The sequence below is a fragment of the Simochromis diagramma genome, unplaced genomic scaffold, assembly GCF_900408965.1.
Source record: "Simochromis diagramma unplaced genomic scaffold, fSimDia1.1 OVJJ01000131.1, whole genome shotgun sequence".
NCBI lineage: Eukaryota > Metazoa > Chordata > Actinopteri > Cichliformes > Cichlidae > Simochromis > Simochromis diagramma.
Genome location: NW_024387200.1, coordinates 5,805,636 through 5,825,711, shown reverse-complemented (window position 1 = coordinate 5,825,711; position 20,076 = coordinate 5,805,636). Strand labels below are relative to the sequence as shown.

The window sequence follows — 20,076 nt, the reverse complement described above, 5'->3', positions numbered from 1 at the left end:
ACACAAGTATGCGGTAAGAACTGTGGCTTTAAGGCTCTCTTTAAGAGGATATATCCAAAGTTCTTAAAGAAACCTCATATCTTTTAAGCGTCAGAAAAGCTAAAGGTTAATTTCCTTGAATTCAGTACATCCTGCACACAGGACATCAATGAATAAAAACTTTGAAAGAATACAGCTGAAAGCCAAGCAGTTCAAAGAACACTGTTGCCATTGCAACTTGATCTAATCATGATGAAGGTTAAAAGTATCCGTCCATCCAGACGCTAGTGTAGATGAATCACTGCAAAGAAATTTCACGTCTAAAAGAGCGTCTGAAGGTGCCTTCCTTCTATAGTAAACTTTTGAACGAGTGAATGAGATGAGTCGCCCCCTGCTGGCTATGAGAAAAAAAGGGCAAGTTTTAGACAATCCGGGATTGCACACTTCTTTTTTTTTTTTTTTTTTTTTTTACATAGGTTAGTCTCTGGATGTTTGAGAGTGGACGAAATAAAGACCGGAGCATTAAATAATCTAGAATTCATTTGTTCAGTAAAACAAGCGGGCTCATTTAAATATATTTTCCACACAGCTTGACAGTGGAGCGATCCCGCTCATGACGCCGATTGGTTAATCGTTCATCTTTCACCACGCCCACTTATTTTTAATAATTAAGAAACCAACGTTTCACATAACATTATCACGTCATTCAACCTTGTGAGGTGGACAGTTGGTTGAAAGGGTCAAGGCCAACACATATGCCTATAAATATAAACTAATACGTAACTATACTGAGCTAATTCATTTTTACAATCTTCAAAGCACAGCACGGTATTCCTCCTTTGTTAGCAGGGCTTTGATTTTTGAATGACAGGTATTTAGTCTTATCATGGAGCCAAAAACGGGATGATGGACTTCGTGCGTGCACGTTTGCACATCTTTGCAAAGCTGTAGAAAACTGCAAACTTTTAACGCCCATGTACTAGTGATTATGCCACTGGTAAAGGCTGACTGACTGTAGCGTAGACAAATGCAAACAACAGTTTTGATTGCTAGAGCTCCTGGATTTAAACTGATGCAAGCAACAGTCCATTAATTTTATTTGCGCGTCGAGTCGCATTAATGATGCGCCATCTGCGGCGCAGGAGACAAGTCTCGACACAGGGCGAACCGGGCTACTCTCTGAAGCTTGTTCTTCTGCGGTAGCTTCTTGTTCTGCTCCCTCTGCTCCCCCTCACTCCTGCAAGGAAAAAAGACACTGATCCAAAGAACACTCCTCCCCTCCTTCCTCCACAGAGACATTGCTTTCTCCCTCTTTAAACCATGATCTGGCTCCCAGCTTTCCTCGGCGCATGTTTCCCCTCTGAGCTTGCTCGTGTCATGACACAGTGTAGCGAAGGGTCGCAGTGGTCCCCTCTAACGCCACGGGAACCCCAAAGACGTGGACTCTTTACCAGTGCTTTGAGTTTGGTTACATGAAATATGCCATGTTCGCAGGACTGCACGGTTCTTTTTCTGCTGCACTTTGTTTTGAGTTTGGCAGCTGGCCACGAAGGGCTCTCAGTCTCTGGCAGTCTCCTCTCCTTCTTTGCAGAACAAGGTCAGTGTGTTGTGGTGCAATTCTGTGCATGGCCCGACTAAGTGCATGACTAGAAGAATTTGTATCGTTAAGTGCATATCACAGTCAGTATGCACTGAAGGTAAAAGGTCTGTATAACCTGTGTTTAAACTCTGTTTTGTAGGTCAGTTGTCAGAGTCAGAACTGTCCATTGTCCACCCAGTGAAAACCGGCGCAGATGGAGGATTCATCTCCCACTCTTTGTCTCACCACTTTAATGGTGGGAGAATCAGGCGAGACTTGCAGTCCCATTCTCAAGAGAAACAGGTTTACTACAAGGTCATCTTCAAAGGAAAAACCTTAATGTTCAATTTGACTGCAAACAATCACCTGGTTTCAAATGACTACATCCTGGAGAGCAGGAATGGCAGTGCCAACAGGACTGAGCGTCGTCTTTCTGATGGAAATTCTTGCCACCTTCTTGGCACCGTGGAAGCGTCTGATGTGCGAGGAACTGCTGCCATCAGCACCTGCAGTGGGCTGGTAAGGTGTCACAGTGTTTTATAGCTGTAAAGGTAATTTTATTCTCACTCTCATTCATCAAATTGAGCTGGTGGATGCTTGTGTTTAAATCAACATGCTTTTATCATGATTTTTTTTAAATTACACCAGATAGCAGCTATCACTATGGGTAAACTGGTATGCGGTTTAGGCAACTCCTCCATCTGACAGTGGCCTGTCTGTTAGTTTGCTCTTCAGAGACTTCCCGACACTGTTTGCTGAAGGACTGTGCTGCAGACCTTCTGACGACTGCTGCTTCTCAGACTGACATGAGACCCTTTCCGTCTTCCTTGTGGTTCAGATGTTTTTCGTCTTCTTTCACCCTCACTCACTCATTCATAAATTTGCAATCATGGATTATCTGTTCCTTTAGAGACACTTTGCAAACGCCAACAGGATGTGAGAAAGTTTCAGTAATAGATCTTGGCACATTCTTGTGCGTGAGTGGAGCAGTAAAGTTTGACAGATGGGCAGATTTTTTTTTAACTTGGGCTATAGTGTTTCTGTTCAAATAAGCAGTTTAACTACAAAACAGAGAGGACACCTGGGAAAAAAAATCAGAGTGATCCAATATATGAAGAAATATTTTTTTAAATACGACGTGAACAATTTGTGGTTCACTGATTTCCGAGAATTTTTAAGTTGTAATCCATCTATTCAGCACACAGTCTTATTTCAAAATGCACTCTGGGGTTTTTGTTTACACAATATTACAACATTTTGAAATGGCTAAAAAGTACGAGTATGTAGAAGAGGATGAACTTCCTGCCTTTGAAATGATAGGATGTGTCACTTTTAGTCACAAAGAATGTTTCAGTGTTCATGTTTGATTGTGTCACAGCAGGAATTCCACTCCTGCAGGGTCTTGCCTCCTGCCTCTGTGCTATGTGTGTGTGGGTTTCCCTGCATGTTTACACAGTTCATTTGTAACATGTGACTCAGGACGAGACCAGAATGACAGCCAACCTAGCAACATAATTTATATCTGACCCATTTCACAGCCGCTCATATAATCCTAGAAGGAAAAATGTGTTGCGTCACTCAAAAATCCACATATCTGCAGCCTAATGGCGTTCTGGGGATTTTCCTGCAACACAGAATTCCCCAGTTAGTCCCTTCACTCCAACCTACGAGGGAAACTGCTCTGATTTATCACACAGACTTTCTGTTCTGTGAAAGAAGGTTTATAGCTGCTAAACCCAAACAGAGACCACTAAACAGCTAGACTCAGCCAGACAGATGTGGGAGTGAAGCCCTACCAGCTGCTGCAGAGATTATTCACCCTCACGAGACAAGTTGAAATGGACTACTTACAAATAGGAATTCAAAATAATTATTTGTTAATGTTGCATGAATAGGAAGCAAAAGGGATGGAGAAAAATGCTTTATACAGCTCAGTGATTCCAGATTTTAATTCATATCAGCAATTAAAATTAATAATAACACAGAGTTGGTTCAGTTAAATTGTTCAGCTCCTTCGTGCTTTGTTTTAGTGAAGATAATTTCTCTATAAATCTTCTCTGTAACAGTTAGCATTGTTGTTGTCTTTAAATTCAGAGCTGACTGAAGAAAACAATATAAAATCTTTAACTGTCTTCCATCTTCATTTGGTTGACCAACAACCCCAAAAAAATAAAATTAAGTTATTTATATTGTCAGAATTTTAAAAGTTGGAACCAAAGGCAGTTTTCACTTTTTATAGTCATAATAAATGAGTTACAATTAAAATATTTGACCAAACGTGACAAACTCCACCCATTACGCAGCAGACAATAGAGCAGTGCCATGATTCTTCGTTGTTGTAAGGCAACAGTGAAGCTGCTATTACATTAATACCTCCAACTGCAATTTTAACATCCTGCTTCTGGTTGCAAAAACAAGGGTACAGTTGCTCAAACAAATACACTTTTGCATTACACTGTGTCTTTACAGCATGCAGGTAACCCTTCACCTTTTCTATTTACTGCAAACATGGAACCATGAAGTGGATAGCAAAAGGGTGGAAAATGCTTTCACTGTTCCTTTTATGTTTTTTATGGTAAAACCATTAATTTAGGTAAACCTAAAGCTTTCTCAGTGGAGACTTTTCTAATCCCTGAGGCCCAACGCGAAACAAGAATTTACAGGTTCAGACCTATTATACTGGTATTTTCCCCACTTAAATGCATGTTTGTTCCACCATGCACATGAAAAAATGGCAATAATCTTTTTGACCTCTCGGGAAGAAATGAGCTCGCACATAGAATCATCTTATGAATTAAAGAGAGAAGAGAAGTAAGTGTAGGGAAACATGCAACTAATGATAAAAAGCTAAGAATAAATGCACGTTTGTTAGTAATTGTTGTGTTTAATCATATTGCAGTAACAAGCACCGTTTGACCCCACCTCTCCTCGTGTCGCTCTAATCACTGCAGAGTCCACAGGCTATATAACAGAGACTTTATTTCAGACCTAGTTGGCCAGCACTCAGAAACCCACAGAAGCAGGAAACAGAAGAAAAGCAGTTCCATATGGCTGATGTATTTAGAGCACAGACCTGTGTTATGGTAACCTCCCCTGGCTTTGCCACCTCACACCCAAACAACATGCTTCCTCAGAGAAAGGGGATTATTGGTCAAGGGGGGCTAAAGGGGAAAGAGCTGGTCAAAGTGAAGACTGATATCCAGTTTAATGCTGTTGTCACAGAAATTCATAATTTCATTCTTCACTTTGTTAAAATGGGAAGCAAAGTCCTTGTTAGTATCCTTGCAAGTTTCCTTTGTTTGTTGAGCAGAGGCATCACAGAAGATCTGTACCTGGTCACAAGTAACATCATAACCATATGTATATGTATAAGCAACTGCAGACCGTGTTCCACAGTAGAACAGCATTTGGTATGCACATCAGGAAGAGAAATGGTCTCAGTGTTTGGAAGGGCCTCCCTGTAGCATTCCTGCTTGGCTGATCTGTACTCCACCACCTGTCTGTGTCTGCTGGGACTGACTTGTGTTTTCCCACAGGAATACGTACAGGAGACTATGATAGAAAACATTACTAACAGAACTGCCCATCACATGCTTGATTTATTTTCATACAGTCTATGTTTTTCTTGCAGGAACACGATACAACTCCAAAAGCAAAGATATTATGATATATTATTCCACTCACATAGTGTTTGCATGAGATATAGAGAAACAGTGAAATCAGCTGAGTGTTCTCTGCACAGGGCCTTCGGGAAGTCTTCCCAGCTGACTGTAGATATCAGCGTGCATGCCTTGCAGATGAGGCCACTGCAGCTCTGGGAGCTCTGGCTGAAGGCCACACTCTGAATAAGTCCTCTTTGACCTTTATCAAAATTGTTTTTAATTTGATATATATATAGGTAAAGTTTGTTTAGTAATTGCAAGACCGTAGCTTTTGGAATGACTGAAAAAACAGTCCCGAGCAGCTTGTTTCATAAATTCATTACAGCATATAGGGTAAAGTAATCTTTTCAAAGACTGAACTCCCTGAATCAAGCGATGAGATATTCAGCCAGTGACTTTTTTCTTCTTCTAAGAAACAGATGTGAAACTTGTCAGGATGACCCAGAAAGCTGAAACTACTACTACAGTAAACAGTGGGGTAGATCCCCAGAACCACAACCAGCCAAACCATAAATACTGCATGGCCTAATTTTTCACATCTGCCCTTGGCTGCTGAAACTATCTGAAAAAATCCAAGAATCATGTTCATGTTTTTAAAACTTTATTTATTTTTTTGTTCAGAGAGATTCTCTCTTTGCTCAGCTGCACTGACGCAGACTCTCTTCTTTCCATTCGACTGTTGAAAGACTGTTGGTCATATGTCTGTCAGTCTTTGTTTTGCCGGTTGGTTTAATGAGGGAGGGACAGGTTCATCCTGGATCAGTCTGGGCATGTTTGGACTTATCTTGATTATAAAAATAAAAGCCCATACAAACACTCACAGAGTCACTTTAACCTAAACAACATTCCTCATGAATATGTTTATAAGCAGAAAAGTGAACAGAATTGCATTTTATGCCTGATTGCATGCACGTCCTGTATTTTTTTCATTTGCATTTATGTGTGTGTTCACCAGTAGACCTCACTGAGCGGCAAGTGAAGAAGCCGCACCAGTAAGAACACGTATTGGCATACTTAGCAAGAAGTTGTTGTATTACTGCAGCAGCACAGAGAATGTGCCTGAGGGAAAGGCTGATATTCAGATCTGTTCACTAATGATAGCTTCCACCCAGATGGAAATTACTCTGGAGCGACGTTTTTTAGCAGGTTTAAGGGAATGCCAACGCCTCAGCTTTGTGGTGTGGAAATTGTAGAAGCACTATACTTTTTGGTGATTTGTTGTCAGGCTTTTAAGTGGTGCAACACAATAGAATGCTTGATAGATTTTTTTGTTTCACTCACAGTCTGAGAATGCCTGACGTTAGACTTTAATCCACATTAAGTCTTTGGCATGATTTGGGGATAAAATCTGTGACTGAGTACAATACAATGATGATGATTGAGAGTGTAGATTGGCCCTAAAACCTAAGCTTGCTATACCCACACTTAAATGTTTTTACTGTACACATTTATTCCAGCAATGTATTATTTTCCACAGAGAGGCTTCTTCGCCTTGGCAGAGGGACACTATTTTATAGAGCCTGTCCAGAAATCTTCTGATGATCCTGCAGGGAGTCGAGAGCCCCACATTATCTATCCAAGAGTTTCTACACAAAGTCAAAGAAAAAAACGAAGTCTTGAGTCCAAAAAGACGCCCAATCCCTGTGGAGTTCGAGGTGTGTATGTGAGTCCTGAATTAGTGTATGGCGTGTTTGTGAGTACTCTTCTGCTGGTGTTCAAGGATTTTTTTTTCCTCTGGCTGTGCTTGTGTCAAGAAAGATAAGCCACAAGTGTACTGCAAATAATGTCTTCAATTATTCATGCTTTAGATGCTCCAACTGACTCCATCCAGGTGGAGATGGAGAGGGAGGAATGGGAGAGGGAGCATCGGAGAGGGGAGGACCAGGGTCAATCGCGTTCACAGCGCTCAGTCAGTAGAGAGCGTTGGGTGGAGACCATGGTGGTGGCTGACTCCAAACTTATCCAATACCATGGCAGTGATAATGTGGAGTCCTACATCTTCACTATCATGAATATGGTGAAGGGTTTGAATGAACTTTTTTAGTTGATGTAAAGGTCTTTTAAAGCCTTTTACAATGAATTCTCTCGCTGTTGACAGGTGGCCGGAATCTTTCATGATGCTAGTATTGGGAATGCCATCCACGTCATCTTGGTGCGCCTCATTTTGCTACATGGAGAGGAGGTACTCTTCATCTGAATGAAGTCTTTAAGAAACCTCAATGTGCTTTTATAACATTTGCTTTGGCAATTTTTACACTAAATGGGGAACAAGAAAAGCAGAAATGGATTTGTGAAAACTGAGCTCACTTTCCAGGTTAGTCTGAGATAAGCTGGACAAACTTCTACAAATTTGCATAGTTTTGTAATAACGAGCTCTGATGTCTTGCATATAATGTGTATGCCTTGGCTTACGGCCTTACCACACCCCAACACACCAGATCTCACCCAAAACTAAGCAGGACCATGCCTTCTTAGTACTTGAGTGGAATACTAGGTGCTGTAAGTTTAGAGTGGATGAAGCTTAGATGTTAGAGCAGGTCATCTACTAATCGAAAGGTTGGTGGTTTGATCCCAGGCTGCTTGAGTCTGCATGCCAAAAGGTCTTTGGGAAAGATACTGAACCCCAGTTGATCTCTGATGTGTGCATCATCGTGTGACTGTTAAACAGAAAGCACTTAGGTCGAAGGAATGTTGTATAAAGCAACTTAACTGTTTGCAAAGAAGAGTGCAGTATAAGACTATAAGTCCTTTTAATAACCGTATTATTTGGAAAATGTGAATGAAAATTAATCAGTTCTGACGTCTCGCCCCTCCTCCTGACAACATCTGAAGCTGTAGGTTACACCTCTTTACACCTTATAGTACACACTGGGATCTGCAAGTATTGAAGAAAAATGTTATCAAGTTATTTGCTAACTGTTCTGTAGCTACAGTTTAAAAAAAAAAAAGAACAACAAGTATGTGAAATTATTTGTTTGTGCTTGTTGCAGAAAGGGTTGAAAATTGTTCACCATGCAGACACCACCTTGGCTAGTTTCTGTGCTTGGCAGAAAAACCTAAACCCCCAGAGTGACACACACCCGGCTCATCATGATGTGGCTGTGCTGATTACCAGGCAGGTGGCAGATAACCCAGCATACATCGGCCCTCTCAAAAGCTTAAATGAAATGTTTATACAGATGACATACAGATGACTTGCATGCGTCTCCCCTTATAGGAAAGACATCTGTGCTGGAATGAACCAGCCGTGCGAGACTCTGGGTCTGTCTCATCTGTCTGGGATGTGTCAACCCCACCGCAGCTGCAACATCAATGAGGATTCGGGTCTACCTGTTGCCTTTACAGTAGCTCATGAAATGGGCCACAGGTCAATATGTGTGTGTGAGAGAGTCTGGATTTGTAATGACTGTGAGATACTAGAATATTGTAACAAAGAAAGAGTCTGTAGTTCCTGTGTTCGGTTACTGTCTTCAATGTAGTGTCATAAAATCCCCTACCATTAGCTCACCAGCCTATTAGTGGACTGCTGGTGTGCAAATAATGACTAAGTTTTTAATAACCTGAAAGAAAAGGAAAGGATACCTGAGAGTCCTGTTGTATTGTGGGTGTAGATCATGTAATAGCACTAAAAGTGAAAGGACAGAGGTGTTGGGTTTCTTTTTAACTTTAAAGTTTAACTCAGGTTTAGTTGAGTCCAAAGAATCATTTGTTCCATCAGAGGAGGCTTTAACTATAAAATGAGAGCTGTTCCACATTCCATTCATGGTTAATTTTTGGTCTTTTGTCATGTTCAACTTTGGTTAAGCACCGTTAATGTCAACAGCTCGACTGATGTCAAACCACACCATATAATGTAGAAGTTATGTGTATTTGTCTTCTCATTATCTGTTTTGTGCAGTAATTTAAAGTGCTTTTCCACTTTGTACTGTCATGAAACTCTAGAGTAAGAGTTATATGTACACAAACAAAAGTAAGTCAAATATCTGTTGACCTATTTCAAATGTGGAAACAAATGTGTTACAGGACTCAGCACTTTCACTCATTGTGATTGCTCCATTATGGCAGTGTGAGCCATACAGACCACTATCCTTGTAAAATACTTCTGTGTAATCATGTTATCATGAATATTAATGCGGCTTGTGTCTGAACACAGCTTTGGAATTCATCATGATGGCCAAGGGAACGACTGCGAGTTGGAGGGGAGACATCCGTTTATCATGTCCAGACAGCTGATGTATGACAGCTCGCCTCTCACTTGGTCTTCCTGCTCCAAAGAATACATCACACGTTTCCTTGAGTAAGCCTGAATCTGTACTTTTGTCTAAAGTGGGTTAGTTTTACATCTATTTGTCTTTGTCAAAAATGCATGAGATGTGTGTAATCTATGGGAATTTCCATGTACCTTTTTTTTTTTTCTCTCTCTCTCGCTCTCTCTTTTTTTTTTTCTTGACAGCTGCACGGAGATTTAGCAGATATGCTAGTGCGGATTTGTGTTGAGGTTGTGAAATTGATCCAAACACACATTGGGTGTGTGTTGGGGGGGGAAAAAAACACAGGCTATTAAAACAAACATGCAGTAAACCATGGCTGCAATGGCAAGTTTAAAGTGAAGCAAAGAACTGAAGCAGGAAATTATGTAAATGACAGAAAAGTAAGAAGAGCCTAAAGCAACATTTAGAGGGTGGCAACCCCTGCACAAGTATCTGCAAAGCTGGTTTCACACGTTAACTCTGGACAGCTTAGGATGATCAGGACATAGCATTGTTGGGAATTGTTCTATTTATAAAACACGACTTAAACACGTATGTAATCCTGGAAAACTTAGATGATGGTGCTGCTTCAATATAGTCTACACGAGATCAGTGCGATCAGTCACTACAGGGACTTGGTGTTAGGGAGTAAGCGCAGTAAAAATCATTAAATTTCCCGTTTATCTGGGCCAGACATCTACATCCTTACATGAAGATCCACTGGTAAGAAATTTCACATCTACAGAAGTGCAAACATATATGATCAATCGATTAAAAATATATTTGTTCACAACACTTTAAAAGTCCTTTTTTAAATGTAAAATCCTTCTTCTCATAAACGAGGTCCTGAATAATCGAGGCCCATCTTATCTTAAAGACCTCATAGTATGATATCACCCTAATAGAGAAATTGGCACCGAGACTGCTGGCTTACTTTTGGTTCCTAGGATATTTAAGAGTGATGTAGGAGGCAGAGCCTTTAGCTTTCAGGCCCCCTTTCCATCGAACCAGCTCCCAGTTTGGATTCACTCACCCCCTCACCCCAAGCCAGTCATGCCGAATGGCTGCTCCTCCCCAAGCCAGGTTCTGACAGAGGTTTCTTTCTGTTAAAATAGAATTTTTCCTTCCCACAATTCCCAAGTATTTGCTCATGGGGGTTCGTCTAATTTTTTAGGTTTTCTTTGTATTATTGTGGGGTCTTTACTTTACAATATAAAGCGCCTTAGAGCAACTGTTCTTGTGATTTAGCCAGTTACCACAAAGTCGAGGTCAGAGCTCATATATGTGAACTGGATTATTTTTGCTGTTATAATTTTTGCCTTTTTAAGTAGTTTTCCCAGGTTCTAGTCTATTTAAGTGTTAACGTCTAGGTCTCTTTGCTTGAGTTTGAGCATTCAGATTTTCTCCTTTGACTCCCAACCACCATACCCTGTGATAAACAAATATCATATCTTTGTTTATCTGCCTTAGTCGTGGTTGGGGTTTCTGTCTGGATGACCGTCCTTCAAAGAGGGACTTAACCACGCCCCTGGCACGCCTCGGTGTACGCTACACCACACATCACCAGTGCCAGCTCCAGTATGGACCAAATGCTACCTTCTGCACTGAGGTTGATGTGAGTATTGCACAAGCACAGAAAAGTAAATCTTGTAGAAAACACTTTCTTATTGTTTTGGGGTTATGTTTCTTTCAGAATGTTTGCCAGATTCTTTGGTGTTCAGTAAATGGTTCCTGCCGCTCTAAACTGGACTCACCTATAGATGGTACTCGCTGTGGACCAGAAAAGGTGAATTGTGATAGTCTAGGTTTTGTTTCCTTGTGTAAACAGACGGGTACCAGCAGCATCAAGAAGGTGGTACTGTCACAGAGACATCAGCATTGTCTTATACCAGCTGAAGTGGTATTTAACTTATATCACTATTCTGTATTCTAATCCAGTGGTGTATCTCCGGAGAGTGTGTGATTGTGGGTAAACTCCCAGAGACAGTGAATGGAGGCTGGGGACAGTGGAGTACCTGGTCTTACTGCTCCAGGACCTGTGGTATTGGAGTTCAGTCATCAGAGAGGGAATGTAACAACCCCAAGTAAGAAATGAGTCTAACACCCATTTGAAATAGTTTTCACACTGTATGGCTATAGAATTGTTTTTTTGTTTTGCAGTTCACAGGTTTAATGTCATCTGCCCCCAAAATACTGACATCATGTTGATATATTTTAACTGGTTCGTTCAAAGTGTGGTGCTCTTTTCCACAGGCCAGAATTTGGGGGCAAGTACTGTACCGGTGAAAGAAAGCGTTACCGGACCTGTAACACAAAGCCCTGTCCAAATAATATACCAACTTTTCGAGAGATGCTGTGCAGTGAGTTTGACACTGTGCCTTACCACAATGAGCTCTACCAGTGGATCCCTGTGGCAAACCCATGTAAGTACTCACAGCCTTAAATATGCAAGAAGCTTTATTTTTCAACATGCCAGTGATCACAAACACTGCCAGTGCATTAAAAGCAAACCTGAATAGCAGATCACACAATAGAACACACTGTCAGTCATAGGCTGGTCTCACAGTACAGTACTGTATATTTTTACTAAAATTAAACTTATTTTTTTGTGGGACCACACAACAAAATTGAGACCCACGGATATAAAGTGGAAGATTAGTAGATGTAATTGTATGTGTCAAACAAAAGGGGGCAGCATTTGTATTTAAAAGTCCACACTGATGCAGCTGCCGACTACATTACAGCTCAGCAGGGGCACAAAACTGTAACTCACTTCCTGTCTGATGTATTTTTGTTTTTCTTTTCTTCTTTTGCGTTCATATCGCTTTTATTATTGTCAATCACTATATCTTGAAAATAACAGAACAGAATTATTTTCCCTTTTTAGCTCTTTAAAAATATATAACAAAATACGCTCACGTCTTAAGTGAGAAGCATGACTCATAACTGGCTCAAATAGACATTTCAGCAATTTGACAACATTAGCAATTTGTTTCATCTCGCCGTTATTCTCAGTAAATCCCTGCGAGCTTCACTGTCGACCAGTCAGCCAGTATTTTTCTGAGAGGATGTTTGACACCGTGACAGACGGAACACCGTGCTTCATGAACAACAAGTCCAGAAACATCTGCATAAACGGCGTGTGCAAGGTAGTGTGGCTGGGTAAGAGACAAATAGAGACTGGGGAGGGCTGTAGTGAAGCAGGCTGATACACTGCAGAGTTACTAAAATGTTAAAAAGGGATACTTTATGGAAAAAAAACTTGAATTGTTATGTTTTTGTTTTATTTTAATGTGTTGTGTGTCTTTGGTTTCTAGGAGGTCGGCTGTGACTATGGCATCGACTCAAACGCAGTGGAGGATCGTTGTGGAGTCTGTTTGGGCGACGGCACAAGCTGTGAGACAGTTTATAAGTCATTTGATGAAGAAGGAGGCTTTGGTGAGTGCAACACAAGGAGTATTTTCAACAGCTGGAAACAAATTAAATTATCTCAACATGAGACATCATGCCATTACAAAATTGTGTTGTAACGCAAAACAGACAACCTATTAATGAGGAAAGCTTTGATGTACCAACTAGAAGAGTGTGAAAACACAGAGAATTCAAACATGTCTACAGGCACAAAGTCATTCGAGGACAGTTCATTACCATTACACCATTGTGTTGTTTCTTTGTTGTCATGGCAGCCATCTTGTCCACATGGTGCAGCTGTTTGTCCTGCTGTACTTGGCTGCTGTTATGTTATGGTGTGTGCGTGCATGCATGTGTAGCTACAGGCCCGTGTTTGCATTTGCCTAAAGATTCGCATCTTGTGCTGCTTTTACTGCGCTCGGAAAAGTATAACTCACCTGCCAAATCAACATGCCGCCAAGACAGATTCATAGAAAAGAGGCTTTGAAACAATAAAAATTCTCTCCTTTCTCTCCTCTCGCTCTCTTTCTGTGTGTGTTTGCCCTGCAATGCATCCTTTCCAGATAACCAGCCCAGATGTGTGAGACTTCAAAAGACTTAGACCAAGGCCAAACCTCCCCCTCCTTTCACAAACACACACCTTCCCACAAACATCATTAAACTCCAGAGACCCACTCACTGCTGTTTTCGTCCTCCCCCATCCCGCCCCCCCATCTACACAATAAAAAACAGAGACAGGGCAGTGCCCCCCACGCTGAATGCACACACGTACAGTCACAGACATATGCACACACACACACACACACACACATGCCAACCACCCCCACAGACGTATCCCACCCTCTATTAAAGATCAGAGAGAAACTGTCTGGTAGTCTGGATGTGAGTGTGGCAGCAGCCATGGTGGGCCATCCATTACTCTGCTGTGACTCTGACTTCCCTCCTGAATCTCCCAGGGTACGTGGATGTGGGTGTAATACCTGAGGGGGCACGGGACATCCTGATAAAGGAAGTGGTGGAGGCAGGAAACTTCCTGGCTCTGAGAAGCGTGGGGTCAGACGAGTACTTTCTCAATGGCAACTATATCATCCAGTGGAATGGGGAGTATGAGGCCGGCGGGACGACGTTCTTCTACGAGCGCAGTGGGAACATGGAGAATCTCACCGCTCCTGGACCCACCAAGCAGCTAGTCATGCTTCAGGTAGGTCGTCATATTACAGAGGTGAAACATTTTTGATATGTGTAGAAGCTATTAGAGAAGTAAATAAAGTTCCCTGCACTTTATTGTACCCCATACAATTAAATATCTCTTGGCACTTAAAAGCATAAGACAAGGAGAACAATATCATATTGATGAGATGGTCTCCTTGGAAAGGTACTCATAGTTCATGTGGTTGTTCAGTTGCTGTTTCAGGAGAAGAATCCAGGTATAAAGTACGAGTACACCATTAAGAAGACCAAAGAGACAGAAAACGAGATCCATGAGCCTATTTACAGATGGAGACACGGAGCGTGGACAGACTGCAGCACCACCTGCGGCTTAGGTCTGAGTCACATTTCAGTAAAACAATTTCTTTCTTTATTCTCTCATACCTAGTAGGATAATTTAAGGATTTTTGATAGGATCATGATATTCTTTCTGGATTTTTGTCCTTTCTTAGGTGAGCAACACCAGCCTGTGCGCTGTTTTGAAGTGGATGTGGGCGTAGTGGATGAGTCTCTGTGTGACCCAGACAGCCGTCCAGAAGATAGACACAGGAAGTGCAAGAATATGGATTGTCCTGCAAGGTCTTAATATTTTATATTTTTTAAGCCTTTTTTTGTCGCAGTCTGTACTATTATGTCCAAAAGAATTGCTTGAAACTTAAATATTTCCATTTATTTTTATTAACTTTCATTTAAAACCTTATCCTTACAGCTTTGGTTTGCAATTAACCTGCCCTGTTGCACTGTGCTTGATTAAACTAATTAAAAACAGTGAAAATAAAGGAGTTTTATCACAGATAAAAATTCACTTTGTCGGTTTGAAATCTCAATAATTTGTTTTAATGGCTAAAATGTGTTTGCATCAAAAGAAGTTCAAATTTATAGTTTTGTTTGCTTTAATCGCATCAAAGAGTTCATCAAAAAAAAAAAGAAACACGAGTTCCTATAAATCACCAGTTGTGGACAACATTTTATTTAGCCAAGTTTGCCATTTTAAAAGTTTAGCTTATTTGGTTAAATAACAAAGAACTAAATTCAAAAAATGCACTTCTTTGGTTTTGGCACTGAAATGCAGGTATTGAGAATACTATAAAGCATTTTGAAAGCTAGAGCTCTGTTCGCTGTGTGAGAAAGATAACAACATTGTCGCTTGCCTTGCATTCCCCATTTATTTATTTGTTGCCAGTGGTCTCTTTATTCACCTTCTTTTCCTGTCTAACTCCTTGCCCTCAGGTGGTGGGTTGGGGGTTGGCAGCAGTGTACAGCCACCTGTGGCTCAGATGGACTGAGGAAACGCACGGTTCTCTGTGTCCGCACAGTGTTGGGAGAAGAAAGAGTGCTCCACCCTGTGGAATGCAAGCATCTCCTAAAACCAAAGCCTGTGGTGCCGTGCAACAGAGACGTACCCTGTGGACAGGAGTGGCTAGTTGGCAACTGGGAAGAAGTAAGCCTTTTTCTATGAATTTTATTTGCTTTTGACTTGAATCTTAAAGATCACAGACTTTCATAGCATACTGTAAAACCTTTCTTTATTTGTAAGGTAATGTCTTCTTTGTGTTCGTTTCTTCTTTGCAGTGCCCTGTCACATGTGGAGGAGGTGTTCGCTCCCGCCTAGTCACCTGTGCACTGGCACCCACAAAGACCTGTGACCCCTCGACTAAACCTAGGGCCAGATCACTGTGTGGCTTGCAAAACTGCCCAAACTCAAGTCTTCGTAGACGATTTGGGCCTGCATCTAAATACCGCCGCATAAACATCACTAAACCTCACTCCACTAAGCATCCTGGTTCTCCTTCATGGAATCCCATGACCACCCCAGCCGCTGCTGCACCTACAACTGCTATCACTAGAACCAACAAGCAAATTACAACTACCATTTCTACCACCATCTCCCTTTCAACTCCTGAAATAATAAATGCAGATGATCATGACTTTAACAGCATGATGAGGAAAAATGAGGGTGAGAGAAGGAAAGTTTTCCCAGTTAAATCCAAATCTGCTGAAAAGGATGGGAAAGCAGATGAAAAAAAGGTAGACGAGGTAGAGGAAGAAGAGGAGGGTAGCACTCCAAATGTGCTGCTCTTCACCCCAGGATATGATTATGTTGTTGATCCGATGACCGAGGAGGACAGGATTATTGATCTAGATGTTTTCACCACAGCTTCACCACTGAAAAATCCTGTTAAATCAACCACAACAGTATCACACTCACTCATCACACCCACTCTCCAATTGAGTCCACTCACTGTGCACATAACCAGGGCGCTGACCACATCTGCATACTCCACCCCACACACCAGTACTGAAATGTGGGCAAAAACCACTCACTTTTTATCTGACCCCCACACCACCTCACATGTTAATCCCCCCTGGACACACCGGGTTGCGCTGACCACTCCCATGTACAAGTATCGCTCAGTCACATCAAAAACTGGTTATCACGCAAGGAAAGCGCCTTCTACAACAGCAAGCAAACAATCCACCATGACAGCATTACCACAGCCCACATTAAAGACGAATAAAATGAAGAAGCTTGCTGTGACACCCAAAAAAACCACCACTGCCACTCGTGCTAAAAAGCCTACATCCAGGGACAAAGGTAGTCGGTCTAAGAGCCAAAAGCAGCGATCCGGACATCATAAGAGCAGCTCAGGAAGTGACCAAAGCAACTTGATGGCCATAGAGCCTGTCGATGTGGATGTATTCTGGGTTGTAGGAAACTGGAGTGAGGTACTTTATCAGGATGCTATCCTACTCTCTAACTACAGGCTTGACATTAATGGTAACGTCTGAAATGTTTTTAATCAGAAATTTCTCCTCCTCAGTGTTCAACAACATGCGGGATCGGAGCAGTGTGGAGGACAGTCAAGTGCAGCTCCCAGAACGACGAGGACTGTGCCAACGTGAAGAGACCTGAGCCTGCTCGTACCTGTCACCTGCAGCCCTGCGCCACCTGGCAAAGTGGCAGCTGGAGCAAGGTGAGTAACGTTAGATTTCCTCCAGTCACTGAATCTGATAATTGCGCTTCTTACTTATTAAATATGCTTAATACTTAATTGTACTTACACTCATTGTCTATTACATTTCCAAATGAAGTTGGTTCATTCAGACCCGATTTTTTTTTTCTTGCCATTTGTTTATGAGTCGGTTATTGTTTATAATTTTCTCCAAAGTGTCCGGATGATTGCGCGGTGGTGGGAAGGAGGTACCGTGATGTCCAATGTGTTGATTCCCAGACTAAACGTCCTCTCAGACCCTTCCACTGTCAAGCAGTGTCCAGCAGACCCCTTAGCACCTTGATTTGCCCCCACAAGCCCTGTATGAGCTGGAGTGCATCACCATGGGGACCGGTAGGAAAAGCATCCACTCACATCTCTATATATGAGACGTTTGTAATCATGTTTATAAAAAAAAATAATAATAATTTTTTTGTCTTTTCATCTCCAGTTGTGACTATAGTTTGGACTTTACCTGCCTTGGCTTTTTAGATTTTTTCCCCCTTAAATTCAACAATGTTTTGGAGCCTTGTGAGCCTGATTCTTTATTCTTGAAAATTATCATCACTGTTTCTAAAGCTGCCCATTTTTATTTATTTAATTATGTATTTTCAGATTTTGGTACCATTTCTACTATTTTCATCACAAGCCACAGTTATTTCTGTTCTACTGGAAGATGTGGCCTGAACTGTATGGCACTGAGGATATTTTTTGCCACATGGTGTCTCTTGTGTTACCGTTACAGATACAGATAGAAGAGACTTAATTACAATCTTAGAAAAAGAAAATTCACCCTTTTGAATGCTTTTGTCTTTCTCAGTGTTCTGCCAGCTGTGATGAAGGTGTCAGAGAGCGCCTGGTGTATTGCCCTGAGCCTCATCGCTGTAGCAACACAATCAGGCCAAACAGTACTGAGCCGTGCAGTTTAAAACAGTGTACTTGGTGGAAGACTGGGGACTGGGAAAAGGTCAGCTATACTTTGCACATTTAATGAATCTTTACATGTTTCTGTGCAATATAAATTTATATTAATTAGGTTTAAAACAGAAGTAAACTAAACTATAATTTTATATATTTTTTGGTGTGAATTTGCAGTGCTCTGTGAGTTGTGGTGGAGGCCAGCAACAGCGTGCTGTCAACTGTGTAAGCAAAAAGGATTTGGCTGTAATGCCAAACAGCCTCTGTGAGAAGATTTCCAAACCAGAAACACTCAGGAAGTGCAATATGCAGGAATGCAAGACAAACAAAGGTTTGTATGCCAAAATAAATTATTTGGATGAAGATTAGCAAAGCAGATTACCTGTTAAAACATGAATGCAGTTTCCATTACGTTTTGTTTCTTGAGTGAGTGAGGGAGGTGTTTTGGTCAAAATCACTTAAATTTGATATCTATATGGCTTTAAAGTGTTTGCTCTAAGGTTGTGTTCGTTGTTATGCAGGTCCACTTTGCAAGAAAGACACCATGTCCTCTCGCTTCTGTGACAAGCTGAAGCGATTGGGTCGCTGCTCTCTCAGGTCGGTCCAGAAACAGTGTTGTATCACCTGTGGGACATAGGATGTATACGGTCCTGGCTAACTACAACACTTACTGTATCCTTCTGAAATACTGGTATAAAACCATGTCATCCACAATCTAGGAGACCAAAGTATTAATGACCACATCAACAAGCTCCTCTTAATCAACACAAACAAACAAGGATTTCTTTATTCCCACCAATTTGGGGTTTTGTATTTTATTTTATTTTATTTTATTTTTTCTTGAAATATCAGAAAGGAAACAAACCAAAGCACTGATGGTACACATTTGGACTGTTGGAGATGTTCAGTGTTAGAAGAAATGCTTGAGCTATACAATTTGAAATATTTTCTTGGTAAATTTAAATGATATTTGAGAAGCACAATTCAAAAGTTATAAAATCTCACCACGTAGTGTCATAAATTAGGTTATAAATTAAGACAAACTATGGACATTTCTTCTTTCTTAGTGCTTTGGAAAATATCTTTTTGTACTAAAGGTGCTTTTATAGGCGATGTGCTGATGATTAACAGCACATGTTACTATTCTTTTATGTCTTTCTGAGATGAATGGTAAATACAGAATGTAAATAAAGATGTTCTAATACTGATAATCTCAGGCCATTTTCACACATGAACTCGGGTGCAGTCATTGTCTGAAGTTATCCGAGACAATGACCTGCAGTACTCATACACGGGCTTAATTGGTAATCGTATGGACTTTGTGCTGTGGAGCTGGTGGAGCAAAGACACTTTAATGTCTTTTAATTTGAATTTGCTGTCACACAACTCCCATGGGTAATTCCTAGAAAAGTTCAGGGCTGCAGTTCAGTTCATGCGTGAAAACGGTTTAAGTCGATTTATACTTTTTATGAATGAATTTCTTTTTTTCTTTAAAAAAAATGCTTGAACATGTGTTTATGTTCTGAGCTGGCACTGGATGTTTACATTATCATTGGTATATGTTCCTGCTTTTAGTCATTGTTGTTACAATTTTAAAGGATAATTAAATCAGCTGCAGAATCTGCACAATCCTGCAGTTAAACCTGTGGTGCTTCTCCTCTGGTGTGAGATTTACCAATGAGAAAGAGGTGTTGCAGGTCATCCCTCTCAGGTCACTCTAAAGTTGGCCACTGTGTTTAATGTGATGTTGTACAGGCATTATCATTGTCACGCCCTGGGTATGTCACCCTGACTGATTTGTCCTTCTCATGGCTCCATCAATAAATGTGACGATAAAAGACAATTGTGCTGAACATCCATTTGTAAATTTACACCTACACTGTTGCTTGAATACCACAAGTATAAATAACAATATTAAAACCCAATCCAGCCTTCAATAACCTTCTTTCCATAAGCGACTTCTACTTTGGGACCTTTTGTGTCGACAAGGTCATTCTCACCTGAAAGTGCCGCATGCTTATGAATGTGTAACACCTGAATCAGCAGCACCAAGCTCTGTTTCAGGGATTGGGTTC

At 41.1% G+C, this 20,076-nt stretch overlaps 1 protein-coding gene across 2 annotated transcripts; it reads left to right on the top strand.

The window, feature by feature from the left end:
• Positions 1-707: 707 nt before the first annotated feature.
• On the top strand, positions 708-19,844 carry adamts12 (ADAM metallopeptidase with thrombospondin type 1 motif, 12). 2 transcript variants are annotated; one of them, XM_040050752.1, is made up of 24 exons: positions 708-1,576; positions 1,719-2,077; positions 6,698-6,875; positions 7,029-7,237; positions 7,319-7,402; positions 8,211-8,335; positions 8,438-8,587; positions 9,374-9,517; positions 10,941-11,085; positions 11,164-11,256; positions 11,409-11,554; positions 11,724-11,893; positions 12,486-12,619; positions 12,788-12,908; positions 13,838-14,082; positions 14,284-14,425; positions 14,543-14,669; positions 15,321-15,531; positions 15,663-16,817; positions 16,913-17,065; positions 17,261-17,437; positions 17,904-18,050; positions 18,179-18,332; positions 18,523-19,844. In XM_040050752.1, exons 1-24 carry the CDS (start codon positions 1,459-1,461, stop codon positions 18,636-18,638), a joined length of 4,803 nt encoding a protein of 1,600 aa, XP_039906686.1. In that variant the 5' UTR covers positions 708-1,458; the 3' UTR covers positions 18,639-19,844. The 2 variants fall into 2 exon arrangements, with proteins under 2 accessions (XP_039906686.1, XP_039906687.1); XM_040050753.1 differs by lacking the exon at positions 708-1,576 and having other exon boundaries at positions 1,961-2,077; positions 2,282-6,875.
• Positions 19,845-20,076: the final 232 nt, after the last annotated feature.

Coding starts and splice junctions, on each gene's coding strand:
- adamts12 (XM_040050752.1), top strand. CDS start 1,459: ATGCCATGTTCGCAGGACTGCACGGTTCTTTTTCTGCTGCACTTTGTT. Junction 2,078..6,697: donor TCAGCACCTGCAGTGGGCTG/GTAAGGTGTCAC, acceptor TATTTTCCACAG/AGAGGCTTCTTCGCCTTGGC. Junction 14,083..14,283: donor AGCAGCTAGTCATGCTTCAG/GTAGGTCGTCAT, acceptor GTGGTTGTTCAG/TTGCTGTTTCAGGAGAAGAA.